The sequence below is a fragment of the Pseudoliparis swirei genome, chromosome 20 (genome assembly GCF_029220125.1).
Source record: "Pseudoliparis swirei isolate HS2019 ecotype Mariana Trench chromosome 20, NWPU_hadal_v1, whole genome shotgun sequence".
NCBI lineage: Eukaryota > Metazoa > Chordata > Actinopteri > Perciformes > Liparidae > Pseudoliparis > Pseudoliparis swirei.
Window position 1 is genome coordinate 15939725 of NC_079407.1, and position 15321 is coordinate 15955045.

The window sequence follows — 15321 nt, forward strand, 5'->3', positions numbered from 1 at the left end:
CCTCTTCTCCATTGGAGGACACCAATTTAATACATGTAATATTCTATTCTATGTAATATTACCAAACCTTTAAATGCTTGTTTAAAGGTATCCTCATGACGTGTTTATTTCTCTGTGTCCACAGTCGCCTCAACACCATTATAACAACACTTTTCCCTAAAGGCTCCCGCAGTGTGGTACCAAGAGACATGCCTCTCAATATCTTTGTCAAAATCATCCAGTTCATTGCACAGGTAACACAATAATGGGCTATACTGCACTATATAAAACTCACACTAATTATATGGTATGTAACTCTATGTTAAATATACCAATACAAGATATCTCATTGAAACTTGTATCTCTTAACGTTCATGATGTCATATTTAACACATTTTATCTTCGTATTTCATTCCAGGAAAGACTTGATTTTGCCATGAGAGAGATTATCTTCGACCTTCTTTGTGTTGGTAAATCCGCAAAAGCCTTTAGTCTTAATCCAGAGGTATGCATTCAACATTCACTTTTACAGTTTAATGTGTTTATCAAAAAATGTAAAGAAGAAGAAAATGCCCCTGTCAAAATATCATTCTCTGAAAGTAATAGTACTGCTTCTTTCTCATAAAGTGTCCCGGGCTCCCTACATTCATCTATAGTTCAAAAATTAAATTAGGAATTGGTTTGTCTCATAAAAAGTCAATGTAAAGTAATCATAGTGTTGTTGTGGTTAAAATTAGGTTTAACTAGCTAAACTTAGCTAATTTGACAGACTCTTTGAAAATGTGAGGTCAAATAGAGACTACTATACAGTACACAGTATCTACTGGACTTACACGCTTATGTAACAGCATTTGCCTCAATTGTAAGGCCTCAAAACAATTGAAAATATTATTATAATAATCAACTGTTTACTACATGTAGCTGCTGATACAATAATGCAATATTGAACATTTATTAAAAAACAGTTGTTTTTTTGTGCAGAGAATGAATATAGGTCTGAGAGCATTCCTGGTCATTGCCGACAAACTGCAGCAGAAGGACGGCGAGCCTCCAATGCCGAACACTGGCTGCACTTTACCATCTGGGAATACACTCCGAGTCAAGAAGACATACTTGAGCAAAACTCTGACAGATGAGGAGGCCAAAGTTATTGGTGAGCGAGACGGACCACGGTCAGGAATTCTGAAAATGCCACGCTGTTGCAGACTCAAATAGCAGTGACAGCTTAAGCATCACATGTGTAATTTAAATGGCTCTTTGCAGATGAGTAATAGTGATATCAACATTTTTTCCAGGGATGTCACAGTATTATTTTCATGTCCGGAAGGCTATTGACAATATCCTTAGACACCTGGACAAAGATGTGGGACGCTGCATGATGATGACAAATGCTCAGATGTTGAACAAGGAGCCCGAGGACATGATCACGTAAGTGCACACGCCTCGCTGGCATCTTAGTAGCCAAAACATTTAAAGTTGGAAAAACTCCTAAGTGTTAAAAGCGGTTCCAGTACCAACATAAACTCTTATCATAATTAACTCTGGATGGCAATCTGGTCATTAATCCCAATCCTAGTTCAGTTGAACACATAGAAAGCAAGCTTTTACAGTCAAACCTACTGTACAATCTGACCTTTACAGAGGTGAAAGAAAGCCCAAGATTGACTTGTTCAGGACGTGTGTCGCTGCCATCCCTCGCATCCTGCCTGACGGGATGTCCAAGCCAGAGCTCATCGACCTGCTCTCTCGGTGAGTCGCCTCTCCTGGGGAAAGCAGCTTTATGAGGACGACAAAACACTGCCAGCACACTCACATACATATTTGTATATGTATATGTTTCTGTATTTATACAGCATCAACACATAACGGTCTTCTGCTTGATTTTCATTACTGTTTGCTCTGTTTGAAGACTCAGAATATAGGGTTCTACTGGCATTTAAAAAATATGTGTCTGATAAAAATGCTCTTACCGTCCATTGATGATAACATAGTTTACATTCTGGTTTTCTCACACTTAATGGTTATTTCTGATGTGAGAAACCTGGAAGATTGACAATTTATGTTATAATACACAGCAGGCTGGCTAAATTAAAGCAGCGCCTCAGATGAGACGGATACGACTATTGCACTGTTAAAATCCTGCCCGCCGGGTAATCTTCAGATTAAGACTATGTCAAATTAAACCTTCTCATTGGTAATGGATAAGGGACTTAATTTAATTACTCTGAAAAAACCTGTTTGATTCTAGTTTTTCTTTGTCTTCTTTGTCAGATTGACAATCCACATGGACGACGAGCTGCGTCTCATAGCTCAGAATTCCTTGCAAAGTCTGCTGGTTGATTTCTCTGACTGGCGTGACGACGTTCTGTTTGGATTCACTAACTTCCTGTTACGAGAGGTCCAAGACACTCACCAGGGACTGTTAGATTCATCCCTCAAATTACTGCTGCAACTGCTCACACAGTGGAAACTAACCCTGGTCGCCCCAGGGAAGAGCTATGACACCGCTAAAGTACACACAGCCAAGGTAGGATGCACCTTTCTGTCAATTATGACATATATTTGAACCTTTCACAAGTGGGAATGAGTAATCACAATTTGACTCATTCTATCAGTTGAACAAATACCAATGTATTGTTCTAAAGTGTCATTTAAATCATGCCACTGTGAAATCAGCTTTTTGTTTTATTTCCATGTTTATGTCACAGCCGCTGCAGTCCGGCTCGAGTGTGAAGATGCCTGCAGACCGAGGTCCTCACTCCTCTGTGCTGCATGCAGTGGAGGGACTGGCGCTCGTGTTGCTCTGTTCCTGTCAGCTGAGCACCCGCAGACTGGCCATCGCCACACTGAAAGAGATACGAAGTCTATTCATGACCATCGGACAGTCTGAGGTAAATGGGACAAGGTTCAGCTGACAGAATACATTACAGTTTGATGACTTGAGTTTACAGTCTGTGACTTTATGTTTTTTTTGTCAACCTCAGGATGATGACAAACCAATGATAGAGATCATGGACCAGCTCAGCCCTGTAATCCTGGAGAGTTTTGTCAATGTTGCAGTCTCAGACACAGTGAGTTGTTGCAGCTCCAAACTAAACCTGGAGTCTCAATCGAGATGTATTCACACTGCTCATTAGTTGCATCTACTCCAGAAACTCAAGCTCATTTGATGTAAAGATCAGGTGTCATTTACATATATCTAGCCACGTGGAATCTGGTTCACAAAACAGCGAATGCGTATGATGTATACTGTGAGACAGCAGATTGCTTTGGTAATCTAGCATGTAAAAGAGCAACACACAGCTGGAACTGAGCAGCTGTTGACCTTATGACTCTGATTTATGTAATCATCATGCTGTCAACATGACACTAAGATTGATTAAGAAGGGGATAATACAGTAAATGTCCGTATATGCATTATCAAATTGTTTTTCTAAATATATCGTTTGATTATGTGATGTGACATTTTTTAAATTTTTTATTCTTAAGCGCCTGGATTAAGAGAGAGACGGAATAAATGTTGCTATTTGCATGAGTTGTTCAGTAATGACCTCTGACCCTACTGTACCACTTGCGTGTTTGCAGGTCGCCCTGCCAGCTGGCCACCAGGTGGACCTCCAGTGGCTCGTGGAGTGGAACGCACTGCTCGTAAATAGCCATTATGACATAAGGAGCCCCTCACATGTGTGGATCTTTGCCCAGTCTGTGAAGGACCCCTGGGTGCTGTGCATATACAGCCTCCTCCGACAGGACAACCTACCCAAGCACTGCTCCACGGCTCTCAGCTACGCCTGGCCCTACGCCTTCACTCGAATGCAGATGCTCATGCCCCTGGTAGACCCAAAGTAAGTGTTTGAAGAAAAGCCACTTGCTACCCCGTCCCTGTTGCATATGATGAACTCCTCCTCAAGAGCCCCTGTTATACACAGCTCAGATGAAACCAATCATTCTCTTTTTGTACGATTCACCAGTAACCCAGTGTATGCGAAGAAGACCAACACGTCTGGAAGCGGGGACAATTCCATAACCCAGTGGAGAAACTACCTGATCCTTTGCTTCGGGGTAGCCAAGCCCAGTATCATGAGCCCCGGCCATCTGAGAGCATCGACACCTGAGATCACGACCGCCGTGCCCGACAGCGGTGTCGGCTACGATAACAAGGTAGCTGCTTACCTGTCCCCTGGCCTTGTTAAGTCCCCCAGTACTTTGTCTCATCAGGATCAGGTGTTGACGGCGGGTGTTGACATTCAATCTCTGAGCATCAAATTACACAGCAGCTATCTCACATCAATGGAACAGGACGCGGGTATATTCTTAATTTCACAGGAACACCTCAATGCAGCCCTGTGTACTTTAGTAGTGTTCAAGCTGCGTGAGGCATTTATGAGTGCAACTGAACCGTGGATGTTTGATGTTTCAGGTTATCGGGAGCCCATCTGTGGCCTGGCTCCTGAAGCAGTTGGTTCCACTGATGAGAGCAGAGAGCATCGAGTTGACTGAGTCACTAGTCCTGGGCTTTGGTCGCACCAATTCCCTTGTATTCAGGTACATCAGAAAGTCAGCACAGCATAAACATATAATAGCAGCTTATTGATGTATTGTTGTCTGTTTTAATGGGACAGGATCAGTCAGAATAAAGTTCAAGTCTAATCCATTATTTTCAATTTAGTAAAAGTGCACATTGACCTGTATTAGTGTGGATGATTTCAAGTGGCGATAAACAGGAGATTTTAGTTGAGTGATGGCTTGTTTCCTAAATATCAATTTTTTAATTTTTTAGATCAAGTCTCTTTTCCTGAGAAAATTATCAATCGTCTTACTGAATTGTAATGTGTTCATTTAACAGAATGTACTAACGATAGTTATTTGATAAAGCATTTTACCTCACGACGACTGTTTGCCTGCACACAGGGAACTTGTGGAAGAGCTTCATCCCCTCATGAAAGAAGCATTAGAAAGAAGACCCGAGGTTGGTTCATTGTATTTCCAGCACAGTACTTAACATCTACTTACTTATGATCATGCTCTCCAACATTATCAGAGAGATGACGTATCTCAGAAGATCTCAGTCACTGAATAATAATATCAGCAAAACTTATGTGATAAGTTCTAAATAACTGCTTGCAGAACAAGAAGCGGCGTGAACGACGAGACCTGCTGAGACTGCAGCTGCTGCGGATCTTTGAGCTGCTGGCTGATGCGGGTGTCATCAGTGACAGGTTAGTTTGGCATTTGTTGCCCCATTACAGCCTCACTGTACAGTATTACTGTACACAAAGGGGGAGCAGACAAAACAAAGCAAGATCATCAAGATATAACCGTTGTGGTACTTAACTGAGCATAAATACATGTTGACATATTTCTGTTGGGTTTGTAATTTATTTTCGCTGTCTCCCTGTTTTTACGACAGTACAAATGGAGCTCTTGAACGTGACACCCTCGCCCTGGGCGCTCTCTTCCTTGAGTATGTGGATCTAACCCGGTTGCTCCTGGAAGCTGAGAATGACAAAGATGCAGAAATCCTTAAGGACATCCGAGCTCACTTCAGCGCAATGGTGGCCAACCTCATCCAATGTGTACCAGGTACTCGGCCTGAAGGTCCTTTCTTGCCAATGCTCTGCGGGTCGGATCGATACATTGCTGAATTTAATTTGGATGCCTGATGCAATTCATTTGTTAATTGTATCAATTTGGAGATTGGGAATTCTACAATTGGCTTCTGTTCGGCTGGGGTAAGCGCATCACATAGAGTACGGGACTCGTGATATTTATCTTGATTTGGAGGTAGCCCAAGGGGAGTAGATCCAAAAATAGTGCAGCTTAAGGACAGAGCAGGCAAGGCTAGGTGATGACTCATGGGTTGCCAAGCCTTCACAGGTCCCCACTAAAGGGCTAATGATCTGTCAAGGGACATCAGCACCTTGTTATCACATCGGAAAATGCACTTTTAGTAGTTAGTTAAGAGTGATTTTTTAGATTTTTTTGCTGACTCTTCATTCTCTGAATGAGAGGACCTATAACAGGCTTTCTTGTCTCCCTCCCCAGTGCACCACAGGCGCTTCCTCTTTCCACAGCAGAGCCTGCGCCATCACCTCTTCATCCTCTTCAGCCAGTGGGCCGGTCCTTTCAGCATCATGTTCACCCCTCTGGACCGCTACAGTGACAGGAATCACCAGATCACAAGATATCAATATTGTGCCCTGAAAGTAAACATGTATAATACTATCTATTGTCTTCAACAAACTCTTACATATATTAATATAACCCCAGAATGCAAAGGAGGAATAGAAATATGTATCTTGGTCTGCATTTATCCAATTATAAAGCATATGTTCGAGAACAAGTGCAGAATAAGTCCACACATTTCCTGTGTATATTGTAGAATGATACAGTAAAATATATTTTGTGGATGTAACGATCTAACTTATTTCATGGACCGTCAATCTTTAAACCAAGATGCCGCCACCTTTTACAATCTGTCTGCTAGTCAAATCACTGAAAATGAGCCCTTGTATCAGAGAATAATTCTCCCATTCTTTCTCTGCTGGCCAAGATATTTATTTTAAATGTAATTATGTTGTTCGGTACGAACGCCTCTCTACCCACAAGACAAATACAAACACTGTTTCCTTAACTCGAGGGAGAGTGAGCAACAAGCCCGCCTCGATTTTCACATCTCTCAGCCCACTTCTATCTTTAGGTCTAAAGAAACAACAGACTTTGTTGATTGGTAAACATGAGTGCTGCAGTGTAAAGTCCCACAAGGCTTCTGGGAGTTCAGCACGTACCATTCTGAGCTGTGTGCAGTGTTGCAACTGTTGACTGTTTGTTCTTCCAGGCCATGTCTGCTGTGCTGTGCTGCGGGCCTGTGTTTGATAACGTGGGCCTCTCTCCAGACGGATACCTCTACAAGTGGCTGGATAATATACTCGCCTGTCAAGATCAGCGGGTATGTGGCCAATGCTTCACCACATTAAACAAAGAGCTGACCCAGAAAGCCCCCCTTCTGAGGCCTGCTTTGACTAAAAGCCCAACACTAGACATTGCCAAGTGCTCACCATTATCTTGCAGGATTGCTGGCAAATAGTGAAGAAATTTTTTCTTTTAAAAATAAATGTGTCTTATGTTCTCTTTCCCCCAGTTTACTGTGATACACTATAAATTACCTGCATGTTTATTGAACACATTCTTCCTTCTCAAAATTGACTCTGAGTCTTCATCCTATCATTAAATGATTTGATGTGTAGCAGGCTCTGGGCAGGTAGCCAAGAACATGGAATTCATCATATTTCTTGTGTGACAGAAGTAAAGCTTTTGGAATGATTTCACACTGACTCCCCTGGATCTTTGAAAAATACAAAGCCTGAGATAGGTGTGTAATGTAGACGTCAGAAGGAGCTATATGTGACAAGACAGTCTGTGTTGGTTTCCTGGCTCAGGTCCACCAGCTTGGCTGTGAAGTCGTCATCCTGCTCCTCGAGCTCAATGTCGACCAGGTCAACCTATTCAACTGGGCTGTGGATCGCTGCTACACAGGCTCCTACCAGCTCGCCTCAGGCTGCTTCAAAGCCATTGCTACGGTCTGTAGCAGCAGGTACAACATCTCACAATCTCTGCCGTCTGCTTAACTAGGTCTGCTGCATGTCCAGAAACACCGTTTTCATCAGGGGCAGTTATGGTTCTTCAGGTGTGGTCATCCAGATGTTCAAATGGGGAAACTACCAGCAAACTAGCTTTCCCAAGTGTCCCCCCAGCTGATTTTCTTTATTCATCTGAAGTTGGACTTCCTTTTGTGCTTCATCTCAAAAACATGATCCCAAACATTATGTGAGACACTTAAGATATTATTACTGAACCATTATGTTTTTACTTTCTCTATGTCCTAACTAGCAGAACCTATCCAAGTGATATAGTAACACTGCTGAATCTGGTCCTCTTCAAGGCATCAGACACCAACAGAGAAATCTATGAGATTTCAATGCAGCTAATGCAGGTGAGAGATACAAACACAGTTGCTTCTTGTGATTCTGTGAAGGGTTTAATGGATAAATGACACACTTCTCCTCTTTCTTTAAACAGATTCTTGAAGCAAAGTTGTTTGTGTACTCCAAGAGGATTACAGAGCAGAAGCCAAACAGCATCCTCTACGGCACCCACGGTCCACTGCCACCGCTGTACAGTGTCTCCTTGCCTCAGCTCTCCAGCCAGCTGGCCAGCATGTACCCTGAACTCACACTTCCTCTTTTCTCAGGTAGCTGCTTGTGTCGTATGTGCTGCGGGTTTGGCCATAATGGGGTTAGCCGTGTTGTTTCCCCCTGCTGTAATACTCTCACAGGCTTGTCATCTTCTTATGGTTAGCTGCACACTCATCTTCCAGAGTAGTCTTCCTCACCCACCACCCACACACATACTGTATATATGGACACTCCCACTGACCACAGAAACACTGAGAGCTTAAATCGATTAAATGGAATCCTAGTAGTAAGTAGATTTTGTATGTACCTGGGCGTCTCCATAGACAGCCGACTGAACTGGAAGGCCAACATCAACGCTGTGTACAAGAAGGGGATGAGTCGACTCTTTTTCCTGAGAAAGCTTCGATCCTTCAACGTGTGCAGCAAGATGCTGGAGTTATTCTACCAGTCGGTTGTGGCTAGTGTGCTGCACTTTGCCATTGTCTGCTGGGGGAGCAGCATCGGAGCCGGTGACACCAGCCGTCTTAACAAACTGGTTAGGAAGGCTGGCTCCATCATCGGTTGCCAGCTGGAGCACCTGGAACAGGTGGTGGAGAGGAGGACGTTGAAGAAACTTGTGTCCATATTGGACAACCCGGACCACCCTCTCCACCACCTCCTACAGGGACAGAGGAGTACTTTCTCCAGACGTCTCCTCACGCTCCGCTGCCACAAGGACAGATACAGGAGAACATTCCTGCCGACGGCTATGAGGCTCTATAACAGATCACCTCTTGCCAGATCATAGTGCAATAACTGCAATAATAACTTCATATCCACACTATGTTGATCTGCACTTCACACATTTCATTTACTTACACTACACACATACACACACTTCATTTTCATTTACACTACACACATACACACACTTTGCATTTTGCACACTGTCTATATTTAATATTTTTATATTTAATTTAATTTGTCATTTGTATTGTGTATTGTGTATGCATATATGTTGTATAGATACATATATATATTATTTTATATTTTACTTTGTATACTTCTTGTATACATCTTTATCTTTCATCCCTGTTTTTTATATTTTATTTTTTATTCTTGTGTGTTTAGTTTATTGGTGCTGCTACTGTTACGACAAATTTCCCCTTGGGGATTAATAAAGTACATATCTATCTATCGATCTATGTGGTTCAGGATTAAACCGACGTTTATGGTGAGGCTGAGTATACAGCATGTTTGATTTCCATGTAGAATATAAACACAGAAGTCCTACCTGATGTTATCCTCATGTTAACGTTGCCTTTCTCCTGCTTGTTCCAGAGGTTAGCCAGAGGTTCCCCACCACTCATCCTAATGGGAGGCAGATCATGCTGACCTACCTCCTGCCCTGGCTCAGTAACATTGAGCTGGTGGACAGTGGCCTGCTGCTCCCGGTCTTCACACCATGCACCTTGGATTATAACACTTCTATCCGGACGAGTAGCACAGGTTCATCCCACCAACTGAAGGGCACTGGCTGGGGCTCCTTACAGGCCACGTCTATGGTTCTCAACAACCTCATGTTCATGACCGCCAAGGTAAAGTCATGTTTGGGAAATGTGATGAAATGGGGCATGGGTAATCAGCGCAGCTAACAAGTCGTCTTTTTTTTAACCTCTGTGTTCAGTATGGAGATGACATCCCTGGACCAGAGATGGAAAACTCCTGGAATGCTTTAGTCTGCAATGAGAAGTGGAGCAACAATTTGAGGACTGCCCTACAGTTTCTCATCAGCTTATGCGGTGTCAGCAGTGATACCACCCTGCTGCCATATGTAAGATATATGTATCATTCAGGTCAACTGGAAAACATTTAGTAGTAGCTACTTAATTTTTTTGTTCTGTCCCGTTTCTTTTTTTAAAAATTTTTATTTAGCATTTTCAAGAAAACAGAGCAATCCTTGACATCCAAATAAATAAACACAACAAAACAAACAGCACACATCCCACAGTAGGTAGTATCAGTGTCCATAGTACAGCCCACAGCAAGTACAAATGCCAATCTCCACATACACGAACATCGACATCAACAAACGCCCACACCGACACACATCCATAAAAAAAAATGAAAACAACACAGAAATTCATATCAGACCCAGGTTAACACCTTTGTTTAGCAGTGGCACTCTACTGGTACAGCGCGGTTCTGTCACCTCAACCCCTCTCAGTTGTAACATCTAGATCCAATGTGGACTCTAGGTATAATGTAACGCAAGTCCATCTTCTTGTGAAGATATCTCTTATCATTTTTAATTTTGCTGTCATTTTCTTCCATTGTATGAACCTTACTTAATCTCCACTGAGTTATGGTTGGTGGTTTTGTTCTCTCCTGATGTATTTGATCAGATCAAGAAGGTGGTGATATATCTGTGCCGTAACAACACCATGCAAACCATGGAGGAGTTGATATTTGAGTTGCAACAGACGGATCCAGTCAACCCGGTTGTGCAGCACTGTGATAGTCCTCCTTTTTACCGCTTCAGTGCTACAAGCAAGGCCTCCACAGCAGCTTCAGGTACAAAAACACTGAACAGAGTGTACCCCAGTTGACATTTTTATTTTTTTAATGAGGAAAGATCAACCAATTAGGAAATCCGAAATGCTCCAGTGGAACCACTTATTGGTCAACCATAGAAAACTGTTTGTTCTGGACAGACTGCAGTGGTGAATGTGAAGCGGTGTTGGTGTTAAAGATCACGCTCAGTTGACTGTCCTGGAACATACTGTAAGATATAAGTGCTTTGTTCTCGTTTTTTCTAGGCACTGCATCAAGTTGCAATACTGTTGTTGCAGGCCAAGAGAGCTTTCCTGACACAGATGATACCAAGACTGTGAAGGAGTACGAAGAGAGGTAGGGGGCAAAACTTAAAGCTTAGCATTAGATGAATTATATTTCCACCAATGCCCATCAAGATCTTTTTTTTCTGACCTAAGGCTAAGCCACATAATGAAAGCTCACAATCGGCTGGAATCACACTACAGCAACAGCTCAGGAGGATCCTATGACGAAGATAAGAGTAAGTCTATTTCTATACCAGACACCCTCTGAAAACATTTTGTTGGTATGGTCTGGTGAGTGTGGAACACAGCAGCTGGTTTGGACGGTAAGATGTGGCTGGGATGGTTTCATTTATAATGCATGAGCAGTGCACAGTGGCCTGGGTTTCTTTAAGGCTTCTGTGAGAACTGGCACTGAAATAAAATTAGTCAAGCCCAGGTCCTCTGCTGCCAGTGACCCAAAAACCTCTTTATTATACTTCCTTGATCTGACTTGAACCTGCAGACTTATGCGAGTAAGAATGAAATTACCCTTTGACATTATTTAGATTAATCTCCAATCTGTTATTTGCCCACATGCCATATCCAGCTATGGAGTTCCACAAACTCTGATTGCAATTTGTTTGCAATTTGGTGTGTGTGTGTGTGTGTGTGTGTGTCTGTGTGTCTGTTAGTGTGTTAGATAAATGCCAGCATTATACATTTCTGTAATCATGTAGGTGAACCTCTGCCTCCCTATGCTGACTGGCTCGTGGTGGTCATTGAGACCAATCAGCCCCATCCTCTGCCCATGCCTCTGAATGGAGGGTGTTGGGCTCCACTAGTGGACTTCTTACCAGAGACCATCACTCCCAGAGGACCGCTGCACAGGTGAGACTGCTGCATGCATTAATGCAAAATGAGAAAATGTTGAAACAAAATGTATTCTAAATAATACCTAACTAGGGCTGTTAACCTTAAATATCCAGTCATAAAATAAGGGATTAGCTATGTTTGGTGAGTTGTTGTTGGCCTAAGAGTTTATGATTTTGTTTGTTTTAGGTGCAATATAGCAGTCATCTTCATGACAGAGATGGTGGTGGACCACAGCGTGAGAGAAGACTGGGCCATGCACTTACCTCTGCTGCTCCATGCCTTGTTTTTGGGTGAGTTCACAACATTATCAGTCATTCACATTAAAAAAAACTCCATTTAATGTCATGATATTTGCATATTGTACGTACTCCAGAACAAATCTCATGGCAGATAATGTTTAACCCTCTGAACCCCAAGTCCTGTCACATTTTTCTTCCTGTGACCTTTCGTCAAGTCACTGTTGGTCTCAGCCGAATCAAAAGAAGCTCTAGTGGTTGTGGTAGTGTGTAGTACACAAGATCGATCTTTGTCTCCTTACTGGTCTCAAGGCCACTTTTTGAAGGACTTGTCTGTGACTTGTATTGCAAGACCAGTCAAGATCAATAATCACTAAATTGTGAGTACATTGTCTGATTTATTTATCGTTCCTGTGACCGGGTGTAAAACGTCCTGCTTCAAGTGCAACCATTAATTTGACACATTTTGGATTGGAAATTTGTATTACTGCTGCCCCCGTCCCCCAGGTCCAATCTTCATGAGCACTATAAAACAATAAAAGTATCATGTGGAGGTGGATTGTAAAACATTGAACAATAAAAATGATAAGTTAAATTCAACTCTTTATATTTCTTTGCTGATAGAAAACAAAGGAACATCCTGCCACATACGATTACTCTCTGCAATGCATTATTTTATCAAGAAATTCCTCATGGAACACTTATAAATACACACAAATAGTATTGTATAAATGTCCTTAAAAGAGGTAAATGGAGATGAATTTTCATGTGTTTTCTGTGGGTGTCTTGTATGGGAATGTGGATCTATCGGATCATCATGAGTAGTGCCTGAGGTTTGCATGTTCCACATTTTATCATAAGTGTGTCATGCCATGGGAGACTCGCACTGCTCTGGTCTTGACTGTTTTTTCCCTGCCTTGGTCTCGACAGGGCGTCAAGCCTAGGGCTGCAACTAACGATTATTTTGATAATCGATTAATCGGTTGATTATTCTATCGATTAATCGATTAATCGGATAAAAAAACAAAAAAACTTTAATTTTCAACCCTTTATTCAAAACAGGGTCCGTACCGTCATGGAAAACCTGGAAAAGTCATGCAAATTTGTTTTATTCAAATTTTAATTGACACGGTATATAAACGGTATGCTTTGGAATTCTCATTGTTAGTTTAAATACTACATCTAGGGCTGCAACTAACGATTATTTTGATAATCGATTAATCGGTTGATTATTCTATCGATTAATCGGATAAAAAAAATTAAAAAAAATAATTTTCAACCCTTTATTCAAAACAGGGTCCGTACGGTCATGGAAAACCTGGAAAAGTCATGGAATTTTTAAATGGCTATTAGCAGGCCTAGAAAAGTAATTGAAAAAAATAAAATCCCAAAATATTTGGAAAACTAATGCAAATTTGTTTTATTCAAATTTTAATTGACACGGTATATAAACGGTATGCTTTGGAATTCTCATTGTTAGTTTAAATACTACATCTAGGGCTGCAACTAACGATTATTTTGATAATCGATTAATCGGTTGATTATTCTATCGATTAATCGATTAATCGGATAAAAAAAATAATAAAAAAAAATTTTCAACCCTTTATTCAAAACAGGGTCCGTACGGTCATGGAAAACCTGGAAAAGTCATGGAATTTTTAAATGGCTATTAGCAGGCCTAGAAAAGTAATTGAAAAAAATAAAATCCCAAAATATTTGGAAAACTAATGCAAATTTGTTTTATTCAAATTTTAATTGACACGGTATATAAACGGTATGCTTTGGAATTCTCATTGTTAGTTTAAATACTACATCTTCTCACTTTGTCACGTATAGACAGAGTTTTCACAAAATGTTTAATCATGGAAATTTGGTTTAAAGTCATGGAAAGGTCCTGGAGATCCACTGGTCACCATGGTGATGAACCCTGTTCACTGGTCACCATGGTGATGAACCGTCACAAACAGACTGACAGATTTCCTCTCCTGAGCAGTGGTCCCCATGTGGCCCCCTGAACAATATCAGAGACGCGTTCCGATTTATTATTTTTTTCACCTGGCCCGCTGCCGTTGAGATTACAGTGAGACAAGGAAAAAATGTGAAGTGGTGCTCTTCGCAATAAAACATCTTTGATGGACGTGTCGCGTCTCGGCCAATCAGCGTTCAGATGTCCACAGCGTTTGGGAAGTTAGGTTAGCTTGAATGTTAGTCCGCTACATCTGCTGCTGTCACGCTGCACGGTGTAGCGATACTAACAAAGTACCCGTACGTTAAAAACGATGTGATTTAGCATATTTTTAGTATCGATACTTCATTAAAAGAGCGATCAGAGCGCACGCTGCTCCGCTCCGTTAAATGGTGTCTGCACGCACAGCGAGTCGTGGCTTATCTCCGTTGCCTTTCTCCATGGAAAAATATTTTCCGCTATCCGCCACGGAATAAATAACCACGTTTTCTACGTTATACTCTTGTGGAAATGCCACACGTCGTGACATGTAGCGCCCTGGTGTCTGGGTTCATAACGTCACCCGGAGGCGCACTTAGCTCCGTGAATGTCTCCGACGACGTGAATGACTTCCGCATCCAGCGCCACGTGAGCAGCAGCAGCCAATTAGATTCATCAACAGAGGAGCAGCTCAGCGCTGATTGGCTCTCACAACGCAGCGTTCAGTCTCTCCTCTCCCTCTCGCTCCGCTCTTGTTTCTCCTGCGCCGCTCAACTCAACTTTGTTTATACTCCGTGACTTATTGAGCGCCGTAATAATCGCGCGACACAACGAATCGATAATGAAATTCGTTGGCAACTATTTTAATAATCGATTTTTATCGATTTTATCGATTCGTTGTTGCAGCCCTAGTCAAGCCCTCAAGGTCTTGGTCTCGTCTCGGTTCTATTCACGATGGTCTTGGTCATGATTTGGTCTCGGTTTAGGGGGTCTTCTTGACCACAACGCTGCCTCGTCTTAAAGATGACTGAAACAGGCTGACTGGTCTGTTTCTTTCCTCAGGTATGGATCACTACCGTACGGAGGTGTTTGAGCACAGCAAACGTCTCCTCCTCCACCTGCTCATCACTTTGTCCTGCAACAACAACTTCCAGGCCATCGCCTCAGTTTTACTGCAGACACGTGAGATCAACAGCACTAAGACCCTCACCTGCAAACCAAGCCTCCAGTCGGAGTATTTACCTTCAGGTAAAAACATGAGTTAATTAATTACTAATACTCAGCAGATTTTTCAC

General features: G+C 42.1%; 1 protein-coding gene across 10 annotated transcripts in view; it reads left to right on the top strand.

The window, feature by feature from the left end:
• Positions 1 to 15321, top strand: part of LOC130210365 (protein furry homolog) — a 52882-nt gene that overhangs the window by 23298 nt on the left and 14263 nt on the right. For 7 of the 10 annotated variants that reach the window (XR_008834793.1, XM_056440546.1, XM_056440547.1 and 4 more), the window contains exons 13-39: positions 125 to 233; positions 398 to 484; positions 961 to 1132; positions 1275 to 1407; positions 1621 to 1728; positions 2251 to 2506; positions 2688 to 2870; positions 2964 to 3050; positions 3565 to 3824; positions 3951 to 4140; positions 4400 to 4524; positions 4891 to 4948; positions 5107 to 5198; positions 5390 to 5562; positions 6025 to 6185; positions 6818 to 6928; positions 7419 to 7573; positions 7870 to 7972; positions 8059 to 8230; positions 9495 to 9751; positions 9841 to 9987; positions 10559 to 10727; positions 10973 to 11063; positions 11147 to 11229; positions 11710 to 11860; positions 12032 to 12135; positions 15089 to 15274. Coding sequence is in view for 9 of the 10 variants with exons in the window: in XM_056440546.1 (XP_056296521.1) it covers positions 125 to 233; positions 398 to 484; positions 961 to 1132; positions 1275 to 1407; positions 1621 to 1728; positions 2251 to 2506; positions 2688 to 2870; positions 2964 to 3050; positions 3565 to 3824; positions 3951 to 4140; positions 4400 to 4524; positions 4891 to 4948; positions 5107 to 5198; positions 5390 to 5562; positions 6025 to 6185; positions 6818 to 6928; positions 7419 to 7573; positions 7870 to 7972; positions 8059 to 8230; positions 9495 to 9751; positions 9841 to 9987; positions 10559 to 10727; positions 10973 to 11063; positions 11147 to 11229; positions 11710 to 11860; positions 12032 to 12135; positions 15089 to 15274 (3923 nt within the window). In the remaining variant the exon portion in view is untranslated. The remainder of the gene's footprint in view (positions 1 to 124; positions 234 to 397; positions 485 to 960; positions 1133 to 1274; positions 1408 to 1620; positions 1729 to 2250; positions 2507 to 2687; positions 2871 to 2963; positions 3051 to 3564; positions 3825 to 3950; positions 4141 to 4399; positions 4525 to 4890; positions 4949 to 5106; positions 5199 to 5389; positions 5563 to 6024; positions 6186 to 6817; positions 6929 to 7418; positions 7574 to 7869; positions 7973 to 8058; positions 8231 to 9494; positions 9752 to 9840; positions 9988 to 10558; positions 10728 to 10972; positions 11064 to 11146; positions 11230 to 11709; positions 11861 to 12031; positions 12136 to 15088; positions 15275 to 15321) is intronic. The other 3 variants (XM_056440541.1, XM_056440544.1, XM_056440549.1) reach the window with 1 other exon arrangement.